We start from the raw sequence: 22,928 nt of genomic DNA, 5'->3' as shown, positions 1-22,928 counted from the left end.
CAAGAGGCTTGGAAGCCAAGGATACACTCTGATTCTATAGCTCATAGACTACATTTTGGACAGCAACAAGGGTCAAGGTAATCAGAATCACCATCTACCTGCTGTGTATAAGAGAGGCCGCCCATGGCACTCTGCGCCCGGCCCTGAATGGTCATCGGGTACCGCTGCGGGGTCTGGGACCCATATGGCTGCCCTGGGTACCCATGTCCTTGCTGCGGTCCTGACGGAGGTCCCTGTTGCTGCGAGTATGGGTTAGTCCCGCCATATGGCTGAGGTCTCATCTTGCCCATCTGATCCATTGGACTGGATGGCTACAAAATAAAGAACATTTCATTAACCTGAGCTTTGACAGCCTCTGGCCACTGAATATACAATCCAAATATACAGGTTTTTTGAGTCTGTATGCTACAAAGAAATCCAGTTACTTTGAAAGAGCAATGAGATCGACCTAGTAACCTTTAAGTCAACTGACCTGCCTCAGAACCCTGATTTTGTCATTTGAAAAATGAAAATATCACCTATTTGTGAAAACACCTTGCAAGCTAAAAACTACTTTGTAACTGTGGTACTGCTTGAGATCCAAGGGACAGGCCAGGTGCAAACAAAGGCCTTTCAGTTGGTAGAAAACGGTGCTGCTATGCACTGCCATCACCCTGTTAAACACCAAAACTGATGTTTCAATATTATAACTGGGAATTCAAATAAATACACAAACATCTAGATGTTTCTATTCTTCCCATAATGGAAACTCTCCTTACACATCTAGAGTTTGTTTGCGCTATGGCACAGTTAAATTTATGCATTCTTCCAAATAAGCAAAGAAGCTAAGTGACAGTAGTTGAGGGAACAGTAACTCTGAATTAAGAGCCTTGTGCATCTCAACTGAAAAGCTCATTTCCTTTAATATTCAAGAGTTTAAACACACGAGGAGGACAGAACTTTTGTCTCTTTGAGAGACAAAAAGATTCAATGGTAGGCTGTCATGGAAGTTAAAGAAAACAAGAAGAGAGGTATAGCTAACACCAATAATGAAAGCTCAAAGTTCAATTCACAGGTATTTGATACAAACAGCTTTCTTTCCAGCTCTTTGTGGAGCAACAGGTTCAATCAGCTCATTCACTTTTTGATATGCCTTTATCCTACTGGCACTCCAGAGCACACTTTCCCCTGCCAGAAATATCTACCTATATCTATTGGTGGTAGTGGCGGGGGGAGAGTTTCTCTAAGCACCTTTTAGATACACACAAGATGAACCATAGCATGGATCTGATATAAAACTTTAAAACTGGATCTTCCTGTAATCCCCGCTCTTTTGGAGGCCAAGGCGGCCAGATCACTTGAGGTTGGGAATTCAAGATCAGCCTGACCAACATGGAGAAACTCCACCTCTACTAAAAACGCAAAAATATGACCGGCGTGGTGGCTCATGCCTGTAATCCCAGCACTCTGGGAGGCCGAGGCGGGCAGATCACAAGGTCTGGAGATCGAGACCTTCTTGGCTAACAGAGCAAAACCCTGTCTCTAATAAAAATACAAAACTAGCCGAGCACGATGAGGCATGCCTGCAGTCCCAGCTACTTGGCAGGCTGAAGCAGAATTGCTTGAACCCAGGAGGCAGAGGTTGCAGTGAGCTGAGATCGTCCCACTGCACTACAGTCTGGGTGACAGAGTGAGACTCCATCTAAAATTTAAAAAAATAAAAAATAAAAAATAAAAAAATTAGCCAGGCATGGTGGCATGTGCCTGTAATCCCAGCTACTGGGAAAGCTGAGGCAGGAGAATCGCTTGAACTTGGTAGGCAGAGTCTGCAGTGAACCGAGATCACACCATTGCACTCCAACCTGGACAGCAAGCGCAAAATGCCATCTCAGAAAAAAAACAAAAGCTGGATCTTACATTGGGGGTAAAGTAGATACTGATACTCTAGGCCAGGCGTCCCCAAATTTTTTACACAGGGGTCCAGTTCACTGTCCCTCAGACCGTTGGAGGGCCGCCACATACTGCGTTCCTCTCACTGACCACCAATGAAAGAGGTGCCCCTTCCTGAAGTGCGGTGAGAGGCCGGATAAATGGCCTCAGGGGGCCACATGTGGCCCGCGGGCCGTAGTTTGGGGACGCCTTGCTCTGGGCCTATCATTAACTGTGAAATGAGGTTCAGTGGTTCATTGATTTCAGCATGCATGAAAATCACCTGAAAGGCTTGTTAAAACAGACTGCTGGAACCCACCTCCCAGGACTGGTCTAGGTTATCCTTAGGGTTCCTCCCAGTTCTATTATTCAATAATAAGCTATTCTATAATTTAAGATGCGTTAAGACCTTAATACAACAAAACCTCCAAAATAAAGGAAATGGACAGCTAAACAACTGGTTCTCTGCATGTGTTTTTTTTATTTTTTAATAATGCTATTAAGTGTTTTACAGTAGAAGTAGAGCTTTCATGAAGGTAAATGAATAAGACAATAAACCACAGGGGCTGTTCTGAATATCAAACGGAAAAAAGAGAAGCAAGAGTTATCTCTTAGATTATAGCTGAAATCTCAGCTAAACTGGTAAGCAATGACGGGAATACTCCTGCCCCATGTTTCTAAACTGTACAAAATCATAGTGAAACTGTCCCAAATCACTACTACACGTCAATATGATCACTGTTTCCAACAATCCTAACTCAAGAATTTTTGCTCAAGTCTTACATCTATATCAGAAGCTCCAGCCGGGCGCGGTGGCTCAAGCCTGTAATCCCAGCACTTTGGGAGGCCGAGGTGGGTGGATCACGAGGTTGAGAGATCGAGACCATCCTGGTCAACAAGGTGAAACCCCATCTCTACCAAAAATACAAAAAATTAGCTGGGTATGGTGGCACGTGCCTGTAATCCCAGCTACTCAGGAGGCTGAGGCAGGAGAATTGCCTGAACCCAGGAGGCGGAGGTTGTGGTGAGCCGAGATCGCACCATTGCACTCCAGCCTGGGTAACAAGAGCGAAACTCCGTCTCAAAAAAAAAAAAAAAAGAAAAGAAACTCCAGTAAGTTCCCAATCATAATTTTAGAGTTACACAGATTTTAAGATTACTTAGAAGTTTGAATTTAACAACAATAGCATATGGTCCTCCCTAGTACACCTGACAATGGAGCCAAAACATCACCATTCTCTCCTGTAAAGAGCTTGGGGGCTTACATGGCCATATCATGCCACATATCACATTGAGGTCCTCATTTCATCCCAGACTGCAGCTGCTGTCCATGTGGCCTCCAACTGGAGAGACTACGTTTGTTGAACAAAGAGACCAGCCTGCTCTGGGTATCTCTGTCAGTCTAGATCTTCCCACAACATGAGGGGCAGTCATTACCATGGTTACTATAGAGCTTTTAGAGCAGCAGCTATTAACTAGGGCTGCAGATTAGAATTTTCTGTGAAACTTCATAAATGGCTAGGCCTCTCCCTAGAGATTCCAGTTTACTGGGTCTGAAAGGGCTTGTGCTCTTCTGCAACCTCCTTAAGGTCCTTGAATGAGTCTGGTATATACTATTAGTTAAGAACCAGTGATCTAGAGAAACACTGGCCAATAACATTTTCTGTGATGGATAACTATTAAACACTTTAATTATGATTAAGAAAATGAATTTTTATTTTTATTTACATTTAATTAAATTCTCATAACTATATGTGGCTAGTGGCTTATTACGGTAGTTCTAGGACAATGCTGTTCCCAAATCACTTCCACCACTCCCTGCTCAATAATGGTTCCAAACTTCCTAACTACTAAATCCTGCATAGTATTATTAAGTAGAGTGTAGTAACTTGACAGACTTAGGTACAAATCCTACCTCTCTCACCATCCTACCTTGAATGTATCAGTACTTTAAATGCATGTAGGCCGGGCGCGGTGGCTCAAGCCTGTAATCCCAGCACTTTGGGAGGCCGAGGCGGGTGGATCACAAGGTCGAGAGATCGAGACCAACCCGGTCAACATGGTGAAACCCCGTCTCTACTAAAAATACAAAAAATTAGCTGGGCATGGTGGCACGTGCCTATAATCCCAGCTACTCAGGAGGCTGAGGCAGGAGAATTGCCTGAACCCAGGAGGCGGAGGTTGCGGTGAGCCGAGATCGCGCCATTGTACTCCAGCCTGGGTAACAAGAGCGAAACTCCGTCTCAAAAAAAAAAAATAAAATAAAATAAAATAAATGCATGTAACACACTTCACACAATACCTGTTATTTAAATATCCAATAAATGGTGGCAATTATTAGTAATGATAAACAGTGCTTCTACCTGGCTCTAAAGCCCTCTACAATGTGGTCCAGTTTTCCACATTTTTTCAGTCTTACTCCAAGATTCCCCACATATTGTATACATGCCCAGCTTTATGCAGTGGCATCCTGCCCTGCCCTCCCATCCATGGTGGCTTCTAGTAACAGAAACTTGATCTTTTAAAATGAAGCCACTTCCTGTATCTTCAGCACACTTTGATCTCCCACATTTCTAAATGCTCTATTGTAAATTCAGTTAGCATCCTAATAGTTAACACTTAGTTGCAGCTAACCATTCCAACTAACTGATTGCATTTCTCAAGACTAAGTTCTGGGAAGCCAGAGATCAGGTCTTTTATCTTCAAAGCTTTCTCAAATACCTAAGCACAGAGCTTGGGCTCAGTGACTGCTCAATGTGCGATGCTGTCCTATTCCAAGAAGTGGGTAGGAGACACTATCAGGACAATGCCCAAATCAAACTATCTAGCTGTAAGGCCAGGGTCATACCCTAAATCTAACCCTAACACAGGTTATGACTTTGAATGTTAAAAAAAAATTTTGGACTGAAGTGAAAGAGGAGATAAAAGGATGGGAATATTCAAGGGAGAACAAGTACACTTTAAGAATAATCTGGCTGGGGGCCAGAGCATGGTGGCTCATGCCTGTACGCCTGTAATCCCAGCACTTTGGGAGGCCGAGGAGGGTGAATCACGAGGTCAGGAGTTCAAGACTAGCCTAGCCAAGATGGTGAAAACCGTTATCTACTAAAAATACAAAAAATTAGCCAGGCGCTGCAGCAGGTGCCTGTAATCCCAGCTACTGGGGAGGCTGAGGCAGGAGAATCACTTGAATCCATGAGGCGGAGGTTGCAGTGAGCCGAGATTGCCCCACTGTCCTCCAGCCTGGACAAGAGTGAAATTCCATCCCAAAACAAAAATTAGCTAGGTGTGATAGTGCATGCCTGTAGTCCCAGCTACTCCAAGGCTGAAGTGAGCTGAGATCATACCACTGCACTCCAGTCTGTGCAGCAGAGCAAGAATGTCTTGGGGTGGGGGAAAAGAGAGAGAAAAATGAAGAAAAAAAAAAAAAACAAGGCTGGGCACGGTGGCTCATGCCTGTAATCCCAGCACTTTGGAAAGCTGAGGCAAGTAGATCACTTGAAGTCAGGAGTTCTGGACCAGCTTAGCCAACATGGTAAAACCCCATCTCTAACTAAAACACAAGCCGGATGTGGTGGTGCACACCTGTTGATCCCAGCTAGTCAGCAGTAAATCGCTTAAACCTGGGAGGCAGAAGCTGCAGCTAGTGGAGATTACGCCACTGCATTCTAGCCTGGGCAACAGAGCAGGATTGTGTCTCAAAAAAAAAAAAAAGAAGGCCGGGCGCGGTGGCTCTAGCCTGTAATCCCAGCACTTTGGGAGGCCGAGGTGGGTGGATCACAAGGTCAAGAGATCGAGACCATCCTGGTCAACATGGTGAAACCCCGTCTCTACTAAAAATACAAAAAATTAGCTGGGCATGGTGGCGCGTGCCTGTAATCCCAGCTACTCAGGAGGCTGAGGCAGGAGAATTGCCTGAACCCAGGAGGCGGAGGTTGCGGTGAGCCGAGATCGCGCCATTGCACTCCAGCCTGGGTAATAAGAGAGAAACTCCGTCTCAAAAAAAAAAAAAAAAAAAGAAGTTTATACCAGGGAGAATTTCAAAACTGCGGGGGCATCCCCATAGACACTGCTTGAAAACAAAAGGCTAAGGACAAGTCACCTTTTCCTCTCTCACACAGAGGCCTGCACTCCCAATCAAGTATAGGTACTTACATGAGGGCTATAAAGGGTTCAAAGAAGGTTCCACCTCGACTTTAAGAATCTTTGTAGACAAAAATAAATGTATATCAAAGAAATTTTTATTCTAAAAATAAAATGAAGATGCTTCCTTTTTCTGGTCATCAAATTTCTGACTCCCTCCCATCATAAACAAAAGGTTTATAATCAACAGAATATGCAGCCTATTTGGCAAGCTAAGTATACATTCAGTTCAAACAATCAGATTACTCAGGTCTCCTGTCAAAGTTAGATATCCTGCTCGGATCAGAAGGGGAGGTGGACAGGCACCTAACTCACACTTATGGTATTTAAAACGATCGTAAAAGATTTGTGATTTGCAGTTATAGATGAAATGCCATCTCCTAATCTCTCGTAACAGAGAAGGAGCCTTAAATCTTCACTAATCAGTTTTATTGGAAAGTAGCAATTTCAGGACAGAAAATCCCTACATGCAAGATACAAAAGCCAGTATCAGCAGTCTGCAGGCACAAGACAAGAGATGGAAACACCAAACCCTAGCTGCAAAAAGCCAGAGATTCCACTCTGGGAAAGACAGAGGAAATCCTTTCAATGGGAAACCACAGGAGTAGATTACTGTGATTACACTTCAAAAGCAAAGGCTCTGCCACAGAGACACATAATTGAGAGGAAAATGCTGCCCCTTGATCAGCAAAGTTGGGCCCCCTGCTATACTTTCCTGCATTCATAAAAAACAAAAATAAAGGGGGAAAGAACCATAAGAAAACTCCTTATCTCTATCCACCACTTACCTCCTTCCAGATCACCGGCCATGTTATAAACTGCCTGCCAAATGAAATGTATCAAAAGATGCAGTTTAGGGGCATCAAAAGCAAGGACTTCTAGTAGGCTTGTCCTTCTGAATATATTCAGAACAGCTAGCAGACAAACCCCTTACATAGGGAGTTCCCTTGCTCCAAGCAAATAGAATTACAAGACCCTCCAGACTAGTCGGCTACTGGAAACTCTTACAACTTCTTACTGCATCAAGGAAAACCAAAATGACCCTCAGAAACCGCTGAAATAACAGACTAGACTTTAAGGTGGACCAGGGCTAAATGTCTTATACCCAAAGTAACCAGCTTTGTGGAACTCACAGATTAAAATAGCTGCAAATTCTCCATCTGACCATGACTGAGACAAGAGCAGAGAAGACAGAGCCAAGAACTCAGAACTTCTAAGTAGAGATATACCATTCACAAAAATGTACCATACCACGTGGCAATGGCACCAGGAAAGAGAAACTTATTTAAATAAAAGTCCAACTGAGGAAAGCTCCAGTTCCAATCCAAGGATATAGAAAGAAGTAACCAGGCAGCAACCCTAAGGAACTAAATTTAGCACTCAACAGTGCCAAGGGCTATCAAGAATAAGAACAGAGAAGGATGGGTCAGGGGCTGCCAAAAAGGTGTCCATCAGAGGGGAGAAGTCTTGACCACCATTCATTTTGTCACCCTAAATGCTATCTGCGGCCAGTGTAAATCCAGAACCATAACCTTGGCTTTTGGACATTTAAATATTATTTCTTACTCCTTGTGCTTTCAATTTATTCCTGGCTAGATTTGTTATATGACTTTTAATAATAACAATTAAAAAAATGCATCCCTGGCTCTTTAACCAAAAGAACCCCCCTAATTGATTCCCACAGTAATTAACCTGCATTTTACCTCAGAGAGCGGTAGTTAAGGAAGTCGGCACTGCTATTTATAACTCATCTCAAATTGAGGGCAGACTGCCTAAAATCTAACACATCCCAGCTGTACTCCTGTTTGAACTGGGGCCAAGGGAATTTTTTAAAGCAATCTTGGCACCGAATGAATGACACCAACAGTATGAGAGCGCGAGTGGTTGTGTTGTGGTGACGTAGCATTGGAGGTGGAATGGAGAGGGGGGCCAGTGTACTGTGATCCCTCTCGTGCATGCCTGCTGCTTGCTGAGTCCCAGTACAGTAAGCTGGGAACCGCCCACTGAGAGCCAAACACAGGAAAAGGCTTTTCCTGTGGAACGCCTTGAAGTGAGAAACACATGGCTAATCTGCATAAACTCGAAGCCACACCGCCCCTGCCAGGAAGGTTAGTGCTCGTAATCTCTGGCCATGAAGCTGGCTGCCTGGGAGGACTTGGACTGGCGCCTGATAACCCAGAAAGAGCCGAGAGAACAGATGGGTAAGGACCCCGGCAGAAAACAGCCCCGGGTCACATGACTTGCCACATGGCCCCCGCCAGCACAAACTATTGTCTGGCTTCAGAGCTCCTATACAAAGGCACCCCGGCCTCCGCTTCCTGTGATTCCAGGGACAGGCGGCAGCTGTTGATCCAGTTCCAGTATGGGACCCTCCTCTGTGAGAGAGCATTCCAGGCAGGGACAAGTATAAAAATTAAGGCCTCTCCCAACCAACAGTTTTGAGCTTCCCAGCTCCATGTGGCTCACTTAGCTCTCAGGAGTAGTATCTTAGGACAGACTAGGCTTCCACCAAAAAAAAAAAAAAAATCACTCTATGTACCCTGGTATACAAATGACCAGCATAAATCATTCTCATTGTATCTTCTCTCCCCAGCCAAAGATATCTGTATCTAATGCCCCTTATCCTGTCTTTTCTCTATCACCTAGTACTTCAAGCCTTCTTTGAAGACTAGTCAAGGACCCCTTAGTCCCCAACTGAGGAGAAATTGTCCAGAAACCTGCTGGTCTTAGTTCTACCCCTAGACCCTGCCTCCTAAAATAAGGAGACTACCGGCCGGGCGTGGTGGCTCAAGCCTGTAATCCCAGCACTTTGGGAGGCTGAGGCGGGTGGATCACGAGGTCGAGAGATCGAGACCATCCTGGTCAACATGGTGAAACCCCGTCTCTACTGAAAATACAAAAAAAAAAAAAAACTAGCTGGGCGTGGTGGCGCGTGCCTGTAATCCCAGCTACTTAGGAGGCTGAGGCAGGAGAATTGCCTGAACCCAGGAGGCGGAGGTTGCGGTGAGCCGAGATCGCGCCATTGCACTCCAGCCTGGGTAACAAAAGCGAAACTCCGTCTCAAAAATAAATAAATAAATAAATAAAAATAAGGAGACTACCTTTTTCTTGTCTTAAATAGTGGGGAAACGTAACTGTTTATATGACCTAGGACAGTAAGAGATTTCTAACTTCTAATCTGGCTTCAACAGAGACAACACTAAAGATTTTCTGAAGCCACCAGGCACAGTGGCTCACGCCTGTAATCCCAGAACTTTGGGAGAGGCTGAGGCAGGCAGATCATGAGGTCAAGAGATCAAGACCATCCTGGCCAACATGGTGAAACCCCATCTCTACTAAAAATACAAAAATTAGCCTGGCATGGTGGTGCACGCCTGTAGCCCCAGGTACTCGGGAGGCTGAGGCAGGATAATCTCCTGAACCCAGGAGGCAGGGGTTGCAGTGAGCCGAGACTGCACCACTGCACTCCAGCCTGCTGACAGAGGGAGACTCTGTCTGAAAAGAAAAAAAAAAAAAAATTTCCTTAGGCCGAGCTGATGATTCTTTTCATTCACAACCTCGGAAACATACCTCAGTTTTACTTCACAATTTCTTCATTCTAGTTCATTCAAGTTCTAAACAAACTGACCATCTGCCTTTGGTGAGAGAGGAATCACCGACAACTATGTGCAACTACCACCCTAAAAAAACAGTTTTCTAAATGGGATAAAAATTGGCCAGACTCAGTGACTCAGACCTATAATCCCAACACTTTGGGAGGCAGATTGCCTGAGGTCAGGAGTTTGAGACCAGGCTGGCCAACATGACCAAACCCCATCTCTACTAAAAATACAAAAGTTAGCCTGGCGTGGTAGCACATGCCTATAATCCCAGCTACTCAGGAGGCTGAGGCAGGAAAATCACTTGAACCTGGGAGGCGGAGGTTGTAGTGAGCCACTACACTACAGCCTGGGCGACAGAGTGAGACTCTGTCTCAGAAACAAAAAACCACCACGAAATCAGTGAAAAGTTCTATCTACCCCATTCTGCTTACAGAAACCATTCCAGAAGATTAGGACACATTCCCCTTTGCAGACTTAGCCCATTCCAATGATAACCCCTAAAGCACCAGCCTGATCAAACCTCCAGGAAGGGGCTTGCAACCAGCTGTCAAACCAAGAACATCTTGAGAGTGATGCAAAACAAGACCAAAGGCCTGATTCTCTTCAGGCTTAGAGATATATAGGGTACCATCTCTATCCTTCCAGACCAGAAGAGAAAACTCACTAAGGTTAGAAAAGGGAGATCAAAAGGGGAAAAGTCAATCACCTAACAAAACTCAGATTATGAGAACCAACTATAATAATACCACCTCACAGCTGTCTAACAAAAAGAGGCATGCCAGAAAAACTGCAACCAGGTGACTGATACTTCATTTCTTTGGCACCAGAAAGAGCCCTTCAAATAAAACAGCTAGAGTATCAAACTAATAAATTCCAACCAATGATAAGTTGTTCTCTCTTTATCCAAAGCACTTTCATTAGCCACCTTTTCCAGAACAGGTGGCTATCTCTTCCAGAGAAAATACTCTTCCTAAAATGAGGAAGATCACTTTTTTCTATGACCAAACTTAACTAACCAATTTCTCCCTACTTCAAACAAATTACAAAAGCCACTAAGGAAACCAAGTAACTTCTCTGGAAAAAAAATCCGTTCAGGTATGCTTAAAATCCAGGGTTAGGCCAGGTGTGCTGACTCACGCCTGTAATCACAGCACTTTGGGAGGCAGGCGGATCACGATGTCAGGAGTTCAAGACCAGCCTGGCCAAGATGGTGAAACCTCATCGCTACTAAAAATACAAAAATTATCTGGGCATGGTGGCGTGTGCCTGTAGTACCAGCTACTAGGAAGGCTGAGGCAGACGAATTGTTTGCACCCAGGAGGCGCTGGTCAAAATGAGCCAAGATCAGCCACTGCATTCCAGCCTGAGTGACAGAGGCGAGACTCCATCTCCAAAAACTAACAAACAAACAAAAAAACCTAGGGTTATAAAAACAATATTAAGACTCCAAAAAAACCATGAAACAAAATCTAATAAAATTAAACATCCCCTTCTTTACAACTTTTCATCTCAAAGGAAGCAATACAACCAGGTGCAAAGAGCACTAAACTGAGACGTAGTTCATCAGGGGTCCAATCCCAGTTCTCAAACCAAATTCATGAGGAGTGGTCAAGACAATCAACCAGGTTGCACCTCAGCCACCTCAGCTACTCAATCCAATTCTACCCTCCAGATTCTCAACTAGCAGTTCTGGGATGGGGGCCTGGTCAGGAATCCCTTTTTTTTTTTGGAGACAGGGTGTCTCACTCTGCCACCCAGGCTGGAGTGCAGGGGTGCAATCATGGCTCATGGCAGCCTCAACCTCCTCTCCTGGGCTCAGATGATCCTCCCATCTCAACCTCCTGAGTAGCTGGCACTATAAGCACACACCATCATACCCAGCTTTTGTAGAGATAGGGTTTCACTATGTTCCCAGGCTGTTCTTGAACGCCTGAGCTCAAGCGATCTGCCAACCTCAGCCTCCCAAAGTGCTGGGAATACGGGCATGAGCCACTGTGCCTGGCCAGGAATCTGTATTTTTAATCTCAAGAGATTCTTATGTTCAGTCTGGGGGCATTTGGGCTACATGGCCAAAGGTTAACTGACAATCAAATTAAGGCTGTATTTTTTTTTTTTTTTTTTGAGACAGAGTTTCACTCTGTCGCCCAGGCTAGAGTGCAGTGGGGCGATCTCAGCTCACTGCAACCTCCACCTCCCAAGATCAAGTGACTCTCCTGCCTTAGTCACCCTAGTAGCTGGGATCAGCTACTGTGCACAGGCCTGTGCACCATGCCCGGCTAATTTTTGTGGTTTTGGTGAAGATGGGATTTCGCCATGCTGGCCAAGCTAGAAGGTTGTACCTTTCTAAAAAGAAAAAAAATATATAGAGTTTCACACCATTTGAGCAAGTCACGTCATCCTTTGGCACCAGAACCATCTGTAAAACAGGGATTAAAAACTGATTAACAAAAATATGAGACAGTTCAAATGAAAAGTAGGTGAAATGCTTGTTATAGTGCCAATCCATCTCCAGCACAGTGTGTCTCTAGAATTCAAATGTACATTTATTTTCCTTAGCCAAACAATGGTCTGGAGAGGGTAGTGCCTGGCCAGTAGAGAAATACCAGAAATGTACCTTAGATTCCCCAATGAGAAACAGTTTCAGTCAAAATCAAGCTTTCCCAAATTCCTATACTCAGTCTCAGATTTTCTTGTTCATCTGAGCAAGTATCACTAACATACTACTTTACTTTTTATCTTGTTTGCTATCTGTATCCTTGACCAGAATATAAATTTCAGGTAGGCAGAGATAGAGTTATGTGTAAAAAACAAACAAATGCTCCCCTACGCCCAAAAGCAGGAAAGGAAAGGGGAATGTAGAAGAGAAAGTGAAACTCTAGAGGCCTGACAATCCCTATCCCCATTAATGCTGAACCGAAATGCTTTGGATCTATAGGAGTGCCCCCATTAAAAAAAAAAAAATAGGAGTGCCCCCATTATCCTTGATTTCGCTTTCTAAAGTTTAACTTAGCCACGGTCAAGCACAATCTGAAAACATTACATACAATAAGATATTTTGAAAGAGAGAGACCATAATCACATAATTGTATTTTATCATTAGTGATTGTTAATCTCTTACTGTGTCTAATAAATAAATTAAACTTTATCATAGGTAGGCATGTATAGGAAAAAACAGTATAGTCACAACCTTTGTATCCATGGGTTCTGCATCCATGGATTCAGCCAGTTTCAAATAAAAAATGTAGTTAGGCTGGGCGCGGTGGCTCACGCCTATAATCCCAGCACTTTGGGAGGCTGAGGCGGGCACATAACCTGAGGTCACGAGTTCGTGATCAGCCTGACCAATATGATGAAACCCTGTCTCTACTAAAAACACAAAAATTAGTCGAATGTGGTGGCACATGCCTGTAATCCCATCTACTCAGGAGGCTGAGACAGGAGAATCGCTTGAACCCAGGAGTAGAGGTTGCAGTGAGCCAAGACTGCACCATTGCACTCCAGCCTAGGCAACAAAAGCAAAACTCCGCCTCAAAAACAAAAAACAAAAAACAAAAAAAACATAATTAGGCCTATGATGTTTGTGCCTATGCCAAATGTGTACACTTTTTTGCTTGTCATTATTCCCTAAACAATATAAAAACTATTTACATAACATCTACATTGTATAAGTAATCTAGAGATGATTTAACATATACAGGAGGATGTACATATTAATAGTATATATGCAAATACCATGCAATTTTCTATATTCCGCAGATTTCAGTATCCTCAGGGGGTCCTGGAACCAGCCCCCCACGGATACCAAGGGGCATTTGTACATACAGAGTCTGGTACTATCTGCAGTTTCGGGCATCCAGTGGGGGTCTTGGAAGACATCCCCGAACAGATAAAGAAGGACTACTGTACGTGGCCAGTTCTAGGCAGTAGCTTAAGAGCTCTGCCCCTTTAGTACCTTCAACTTTCGTCTCTCAGTTTCCTCATCAACAGAACAGATAGTAGTATGACATTTTAGGGTCAAATAAAGTAATAAAGAACAAAAAAACTGTTCCTCAAATACTTTTGTATTCAGATCCCTCCTGGAATACTTTCTTCACCCAGATATTAGTATAGCTCCCTTTTATGTCAAACATCACTTCAATGTGGCCTTCCCTGGTGAATTTATCTAAGATTTTAATCCTGCACTCCTATATTTGGTCCCTGATTAACTTTTTCTCCCAAGCATGTATCACTAGCATACTACATAGTTCACTTATTGGTCATGTTTAATCTGTATGTCTGTGTGTGTTTCACTGCTGTATCCTCTGGCACCCAGAATATTAGCTATCATCCTCCTAAACAAGTGCTAAATTTCTGGCAGTAGAGCTTAGAAATTTGCATAACAATTAAGGTCTGTCCCGTATACTCACTTAAGACCAGAAGCCCAAAGTCATCAACTAGAGGTTAACTGACAATCAAATAAATTAAAGTTGTACTTCTTTAAAAAGAAAAAAACGTATAGAGTTTCACACCATTTTGAGCAAGTCACTTCACCTCTTGGCACCAGAACTATCTGTAAACAGGGATTAAAAACTGTTTAACAAAGATACGAAACAGTTCAGATGATAAGTATGTGAAATGCTTGTTACAGTGCCAGTTCACAAAGTACACACACAATAGACATTAATTCTCTCTCTTCACCCTCAATAGGAGAAGTGGCAAAACGGGGTTGAAAGCAGTTTCAAAATACTTACTTAAAAAACATGAACACACAAGTCAGACACCAAAAGGGTTGGTCAGTCCAAGTCTCAAGCACCACCTACTTTCAGTCTGTTCTCCCAGAGGATTTTGTTCAGAGCTCCTTCCAAGAATCCTGACAGTACAGCCAGTAGTTTTCAACCAGGGCAATACCAACCACTGGGAAGTGTTTGGAAATAAATGTATCAAAGTGCCTTTTTTGGTTGTCACAGCAACTCTATAGTGCTACTGGCATTTATTACCTGTGGAGCAAGATACCAACGTCCTGCAATACAGCACCAGAAAATGAAAAGCCTTGCTAGCTAGGCAAGGTATCTTACCCTGTAATCCCAGCACTTGGGGAGGGTAAGGCAGGCAGATCACCTGAGGCCAGGAGTTCGAGACCAACCTGGCCAACATGACAAAACCCCATCTCTACTAAAAATACAAAAATTAGCCAGGTATGATGGCGGGTGTCTGTAATCTCAGCTACTCAGGAGGCTGAGGCAGGAGAATGGCTTGAACCTGGGAGGCAGCAGTTGCAGTGAGCAGAGACCGCACCACTGCACTCCAGCTTGGGCAACAGTGCAAGACTGCATCTCAAAAAAAAAAAAAAAAAAAAAAAAAAAAAAAACTTGATCCTAGAGGGAAAGGGACTCAGAACTGACTAGCACCCATCCTAAGAGCTCAAGAGTACAAAGCCACCTACTAGACAAGGTGAGCATAAATAAAAATCCATTTTAAAAAATAGTTGTGTTTCTCTCCAATGCATTTATTACAATGTAACTACATAGTTATTTGTGCTTATCTGCTTACATATTATTCCCCCACTAGAAAGTACTCCACGGAGGTAGGAATTATGAATCCTATGTTCATAACATACTACCTGATTCACTGTAGAAGATCAATAAGTGTTTGTTGCATTAAGGTTAGCAACTAGCATGTGGCAGACATAGGTATTTCAAAAAAGATTTTGCCGTATGACTTTTTACATTGGAAAGACCCAACTATTTCGTGGGTTTTTTGTTTTTTTTTTTTTTAAGACAGGAGTCTCCCTACATTGCCCAGGCTGGCCTGGAACTCCAGAGCTCATCTGATCTTCCTGCATCAGCCTCTGGAGTAGGTGGGATTACAGGCATGTGCCACTGTCCCCAGCATAGTTTATGCTTTAAATTAAACAACAATTCAACAACAGGACGGGCCAATTAAGTAAACTTTAAGAAGTTCTTATCCTAAAAATTCTGGAGAAATGGAAAATATGATCAAAGTCTAGGAAATCTTGATGGTACCCAAAGACGCTTTGGTATACTGCATCCCAGTATATGCTCAAAAATTAAAAACTTGTCCCCGACATGAGGTGATACAGGTTGAAACCAGAAGAAGGTACTTCTTCCCACAGACCATCATCTGGTGCTTCTACCAGGAAAAGGACCTTGGTATGAATGGACCACATGCCAACTGAGCATGACTGTCCTTTTGATGTTTTCTGTCCTACTTATCATTACCTACCATTAAGTGATATGGTACACTTAAGGAATTCATGGAGGGGCAAGACTAACCTTACAGAGCTTTACCCAGGAGCGTACATTCCAACTTTTTTTCTAAATGCATCTGGCGCTTCTAGTTTCTAAAATATTCCTCCCTCTTCCATGTTAAAATGATTTGTAGGTAAGCACTGAAAACAAAGTAAATAAAGATAAAAACTGCCCCTAGCCCCCGGGCACAGTGGCTTAAGCCTGTAATCCCAGCACTTTGGGAGGCCAAGGATGGTGGATCATGAGGTCTAGATAGAGACCATCCTAGTCAACATGGTGAAACCCTGTCTCTACTAAAAATACAAAACATTAGCTGGGCATGGTGGCGCATGCCTGTAATCCCAGCTACTCAGGAGGCTGAGGCGGGAGAACTGCCTGAACCCAGGAGGCGAAGGTTGCGGTGAGCCGAGATCACGCCATTGCACTCCAGCCTGGGTAACAAGAGTGAAACTCGGTCTCAAAAAAAAAAAAAAAACAAAACAAAACACCGCCCCTAGCCACAAAACTTCAAAGCCTCATTTGTTTTGTTTTGTTTTGTTTTCACTTCTCCCATTTTTATCTACAACTGCAAACTTGAGCTGGTCTTTCAGTTATACAAAAAAGATCCTAAATTTCTCCAACACATAGTATCCTGCCAAAGACTTTCCTTCTATACTAAAAAAGGTATCTATGACCTATCTCTGAGCTGAAGGACTTAATTTACATGCAGTCTGGGATTCTGTTTGTCATCATGCTTCTACATCAATCCAATCAAATACCAAATTTTCTTATTTTCTTTTTTTTTTTTTCCTTTGAGACAGAATTTCACTCTGTTGCCCAGGCTGGACAACCTCCGCCTCCCAGGTTCAAGCAGTTTTCCTGCCTCAGCCTCCTGAGTAGCTGGGACTACAGGCGCACACCACCACGCCTGGATAATTTTTTTATTCTTATTAGAGACAAGGTTTTACCGTGTTGCATGCATGGGTGATCTTGAACTCCCGAGCTCAGGCAATCCACCCACCTCGGCTTCCCAAAGTGCTGGGATTACAAGCGTGAGCCACCACACCAAGCCCAAGAACTGTATTTTCATTAAAACACCAAGAAGCAACAGCAATGCCACTATGTTTATTTCATTAATTCCTAGGGCTGTCTTGGACTACTACCCCAAAATACTAGTCTTTCACTAGGTCCCCCTAAGTCTACTCTGAACTATAGCAGGCACAATTTAAAAAGTTAAGGAACAGGCTAGGGCATAGTCAACCTTATTAAGATTATACACGGCCGGACGCAGTGGCTCAAGTCTGTAATCCCAGCACTTTGGGAGGCCGAGGCGGGTGGATCACGAGGTCGAGAGATCAAGACAATCCTGGTCAACATTGTGAAACCCCGTCTCTACTAAAAATACAAAAACTTAGCTGGGCATGGTGGCACGTGCCTGTAATCCCAGCTACTCAGGAGGCTGAGGCAGGAGAATTGTTTGAACCCAGGAGGCGGAGGTTGCGGTGAGCCGAGATCGCTCCATTGCACTCCAGCCTGGGTAACAAGAGCGAAACTCCATCTCAAAAAAAAAAATAAATAAATAAAAAAGATTATACATGGGGCTGGGTATAGTGGCTCACATCTGTCATCCCAGCATTGTGGGAGGCGAAGGTGGGCAGATCACGAGGTCAGGAGTTCAAGACCAGCCTGGCCAACACAGTGGCCAACATAGTGAAATCAAGCCCCTGCACTCCAGCCTGGGAAACAAAAGGAGACTCAGTCTCAAAAATAAAAAAATAAAAAAATAAAAAAAAATTGGGAGGCCGAGAAGAGTGGATCACGAGGTCAAGAGATCGAGACCATCTTGGTCAACAAGGTGAAACTCCGTCTCTACTAAAAATACAAAAATTAGCTGGGCATGGTGGCACGTGCCTGTAGTCCCAGCTACTCGGGAGGCTGAGGCAGGAGAATTGCTTGAACCCAGGAGGCGGAGGTTATGGTGAGCCGAGATCGCGCCATTGCACTCCAGCCTGGGTAACAACAGTGAAACTCCGTCTCAAAAATAAATAAATAAATAAAAATTAAAAAATTAAAAAATAGGATTATAGGCCGGGTGCAGTGGCTCAAGCCTGTAATTCCAGCACTTTGGGAGGCCGAGGTGGGTGGATCACGAGGTCAAGAGATCGAGACCATCTTGGCCAACATGGTGAAACCCTGTCTCTACTAAAAACACAAAAAAAATTAGCTGGGCGTGGTGGTGTGCGCCTGTAGTCTCAGCTACCTGGAAGGCTGAGGCAGGATAATTGTTTGAACCCGGGAGGTGGAGGCTACAGTGAGCCAAGATCGCGCCACTGCACTCCAGCCTGGTGCCTAGTGACAGAGTGAGACTCTGTCTCGAAAAAAAAAAAAAAAAAGATTTTAGATGCATTTAAATCCTCAAGTTTTAAGGTCAGCAATTCCTGGGATGGAAAACCAGAGTACTACAAATTTTCTAGTTCTTTTCAACGTTCCAAAAGTATGTTGGCATATACCAACCTCATCTACACCATTGTCTATACAGTATGTACAGGAGACCCTGGCTTCATGATTTATCCTAGGAGTATACACAGCCAGACCAGTTACCAGTTGTCTTTTCAGAGGCTTACTGTCTCTCTTCTTTGCTGTCTCTGGCTAGTATAACCAAGTTGGGATGGATACTTGGCATTCTAAACTAGCCAACATTTAACCCTCTTTTTCCCTACCCACTTCGCAGTCTATGTTGGCCCAAAATTTCCTTTTGGTAAATGTGTTTGGCTGGGTGAGCCCAACTATCTCCATTTCATTTTATTTTAACTCAAAATACCATAATGAGACCACATATTGGTCACTTGAGGTTTTACGTTGGAGTTTTAAAGAAGCCAATTCAAAGTGGCACTGGGAAAGCAGAGGACTGAAATAAAAAACTGGAAAGAAAAACAATGTTTTACAAATCTGTCCTGGGCCAACAGAACCCCAAAAACAGATTAAGGAATCTGTCTCCAGACCAAAGGCAATAAAGTGGGAAATGAAAAGAGGTAGAGACCATTTAGGAACTTATTATCACAATAGGCACTTCCTGTTAGCCAGGCCTAGTTAGGCCTTATTAATCAGACACAGACATTTCCTAGTTAGCCAGGCCTTTCCAAGAGAGAAAAACAGATACTAAGACTCTTCACCGAAATGATGTTGGTCTAAAAGTGGTATACGTTGCATCTCCAGTTTTGTTTTGTTTTTTTAGACATTTTACCAGCTCTGGTGTGGGTAAGTTACTGGAATTTCCATGTGCTCTGCATTCTGCTAACACAGAATTAGACATCAAAGGAGAAAATGAAAAAAAACAAAACAAAAGCCAAGACAGAGAAAATAAAGCTTAAAAGTGATAAATTGAGTTTAAATCACACACACACACACACACACACACACACTCTCTCTCTCTCTCTCTCTCTCTCTCTCTCTCTCTCACTCCCTACTATAGTACTGATCTACACATACAAATATGAAATCATAGATCAAACTGTTGTTGCCTCCTGGAAACCACTGCCTTCACTGCAGCTGGGTCACAGTGATCACGGCTACGCTTCTCAGGCAGGAGGAAAAGAGGCAGGTAGCAGAAAACTTATTTTTAATGGGAAGGACAAAGAAACTATATAAGGTGTTCAGAAAGTCCAAATGAATTAGAATACTGGCTCTTCTCTTAGTCTTTGAACTATTAATGTTTATCACCTGACCATTTCTGTGCCAAGCACAATCCTTATTCATTAAATCATACAACTGGGGACAGGTCTGAGAGGCCTCAATCACTCCAGAGATGAGGTGGCTTGTTCAGGAATCTACTTAGGGAGTTTATTTAAAAAAAAAACAAAAACAAAAACAAAAAAAACAAACTTTTTTTTGGAGACAGGGTCTCACTCTCTTGCCCAGGCTGCAGTCCAATAGCACAATCAGGGCTCACTGTGGCCTCCAATTAACTCCTGGGCTCAAGTGATCCTCCTGCCTCAGCCTCCCAAGTAGCTGGGACTACAGGTGCATGCCACCAGGCCCAGCTAATTTAAAACAAACACACACACACACACACACACACACATTTTTTTTTGAGATGGGAGTCTCATCCTGTTGCCCAGGCTGGAGTACAATGGCTCACTGCAACCTCTGCTTCCCGAGTTCAAGCAATTCTCCTGCCTCAGCCTCCACAGCAGCTAAGATTATAGGCGTGGACCACCACACCCAGGTAACTCAGCTAATTTTTTTTATCTTTAGTAGAGACGAGGCTCGTCTCAAACTCCTGACCTTGTGATCCACCCGCCTTGGCCTCCCAAAGTGCTGGGATTACACGCGTGAGCCACTGTGCCCGGCCTTAAAAATTTTTTTAGTAGAGACAAGGTTTCACTATGTTGCGTAGGCTGGTCTCGAACTCCTGGGCTCAAGCAATCTTCTCATCTCAGCCTCACAGAGTACGGGGATTAAAGTGTGAGCCACTGCTCTCAGCCTACTTAGAGGGTTTATTTACTAAAACTTCGTAAGAAGAGACACAAGGTAAGAAATTCACAGCAAAACTCAGACTGGCCACTAAGCAGTAGGTGGTGAGGAAGAGAGAGAGGTCAGTAAAGGCCTACTCAGAGTACCAAATGACCCAAGGCCCTGTTCTCAGATCAGACAGCCATCACAGGCAGAAGGGACATTATGGCATTTAACTAGTACTACAACACTGACCTTTAAGCGGCAATTCCTTTTTTATTTTTTTCTTAATTGAGATGGGGTTTCTCCATGTTGGTCAGGCTGGCTTCAAACTCCCGACCTCAGGTGATCTGCCTGCCTCAGTCTCCCAAAGTGCTGGGATTACAGGTGTGAGCCACCGTGCCTGGCCTTAAGTGGCATTTTCAAGAATCACTTTCTTGGGAATGTATACTGTATTGGTTGTATTGGAAGACCACCACAGTCAAAAAAAAATTTTTTTTTTTTTTTGAGACAGGGTCTTGCTGCGTCACCTAGGGTAGAGTTCAGTGGTGCCATCATGGCTCACTGCAGCCTCAACCTTCCTGGCTCAAGTGATCCTCCCCTCTCAGCCCCTGAAGTAGCTGGGACTACAGTCTCGTGCCATCATGCCTGGCTAATTTTTTTGTTTTTGTAGAGACAGGGTTTTGCCATGTTACTCAGGCTGGTCTTAACTCCTGGGCTAAAGAAATCTGTCCACCTCAGCATCCCAAAGTGCTGGGATTACAGGCATGAGCCACCGTGCCCTGCCAGTCGAGATCTTAAAACACCTTCCCCACCTTCATTAAAATCCCAGGACCACAGGTCCATATTATCTTCATGCCATCTTAGTCAAAGAACTAAGAGAAGGAGAAATGGAAGGCAGGGAGCCCCCAAGTCCTAATAAACAAGCAGACATGTTTTGTGACTAGAATTTATCATCATTGCATAGTAAAACTCCATCTCAAAAGTATTTTCTTTCTTCTCCCATTACAGGCTGAATGTTTATGTACCCCCGAAATTAGTATGTTGAAGCACTAACCTCCAATGGTATGGTATTATTAACAGGAGGTTGGGCCTTTGGGAGGTAATTAGGGTTAGATTAAGTCATGAGGGTGTGCCCCCATGATGCACATAGGCCCTTATAAGAGCAAGAGACAGGGGCACTAGCTCACATCTGTAATCCCAACACTTCGGGAGGCTAAGGTGGGCGAAAGGTTTGAGGTCAGGAGTTTGAGACCAGTCTGGCCAACACGGGGTTACCATGTCTCCAACTCCTGACCTCATGATTCACCCGCCTTGGCCTCCCAAAGTGCAGGGATTACAGGCATGAGCCACCACGCCTGGCCGTGTGAGTCTGTTTTAAAGCACTGATAGCTGGTCAGCGACATGTGATTGCAGCCCAGCTACTTGGGAGGCTGAGGAAAGAAGATTGCTTGAGGCCAGGAGTTTGAGAATGGGATGTGATTGTGCCTGTGGATAGCTGCTGCACTCCAGTCTGGGAAACACAACAAGAGCCTGCCTCAAAAGGTATTTTAATTAAAAAAAAAAAAGCATTACAGGCTGGGCACCGTGAGTCACACCTATAATCCCAGCACTTTGGGAGGCTGAGGCAGGCAGATCACCCGAATTCAGGAGTTCGAGACCAGGCTGGCCAACATGGAGAAACCCTGTCTCTACTGAAAATACAAAAACTAGCCAGGTGTGGTGGCATGCACCTGTAATCCCAGCTACTCAGGAGGCTGAGGCAGGAGAACTGCTGGAACCCAGGAGGCAGAGGCTGCAGTGAGCCAATATTGCGCCACTGTACTCCAGCCTGGGCAACAAAGCAAGACTCCCTCTCAAAAAAACAAAACAGCATTACAATAACTCAGATGTAGCTAATTTGAATTTGGTAAAGACCAATACTGGCTTTAACTACTCAATTCTATCTCCCCTGAAACGAGAAGTAGGGCCCAGTCGGGACCTGCGGTCCTGTTTTGGGGGCGGGGAAGTGTCGAGAACTTCCATGGTAGCACTGCAATCTTCCTGTGTCATCTTTCTGGCCTCCCGCCTGGAGCAGGGTGGTAGCATTCCAGGGGTGCTGGGTACAAGGGAGGAGAATATGAGATAGATTGGCGGATGCACAGGAAGGAGGTGGGAGTAGTGTTGTCAACTATCCTGGAGGCTTGCTTCTGAAAAGGACTGTTGCAGAGTAGGAGAGAGAGTTGTGGGATTGACCAATCAGGAGTCATGTTAGAATTGTATTTGATAAACGAATAGTACTTTCACTTATCTAATATTTACTATAGCTTCAAGGTAGATATTTTTCCTCATTATATAGTTGAGAATATAGATTCAGAGAAGTCCAGTGACTTGCCTAAAGTCATACTGACCTAAGGAAACTTTAAACCTAGGTTTTAGAGATGACTCTGCTATGAAACTTTGTACATGGCACTAAACTTTATGTGTTCATTTCCCCCAAGTGGCAAATTAAGACAATAATCCCTGTCTCTTCAGCAAGTGCTCCATGTTTCTGGAAAAGTAGTATCACTCTGCACATATTTTTATAATTCAAGTCACTTTCACTCAGATCAAAGGA

At 43.9% G+C, this 22,928-nt stretch overlaps 1 protein-coding gene across 2 annotated transcripts in view; it reads right to left on the bottom strand.

Moving 5' to 3' along the window:
• The window catches only part of ARID1A (AT-rich interaction domain 1A), an 88,328-nt gene that overhangs the window by 49,995 nt on the left and 15,405 nt on the right, over window positions 1-22,928 (bottom strand). For both annotated transcript variants that reach the window (XM_039473550.2, XM_039473551.2), the window contains exon 2: window positions 99-311. In XM_039473550.2, coding sequence (XP_039329484.1) covers window positions 99-311 — 213 coding nt within the window. The remainder of the gene's footprint in view (window positions 1-98; window positions 312-22,928) is intronic.

This window comes from Saimiri boliviensis, chromosome 11, assembly GCF_048565385.1.
Source record: "Saimiri boliviensis isolate mSaiBol1 chromosome 11, mSaiBol1.pri, whole genome shotgun sequence".
Lineage (NCBI taxonomy): Eukaryota > Metazoa > Chordata > Mammalia > Primates > Cebidae > Saimiri > Saimiri boliviensis.
Note: the sequence above shows the minus strand (reverse complement) of the source record. Positions and strands in the feature narration are given on the sequence as shown.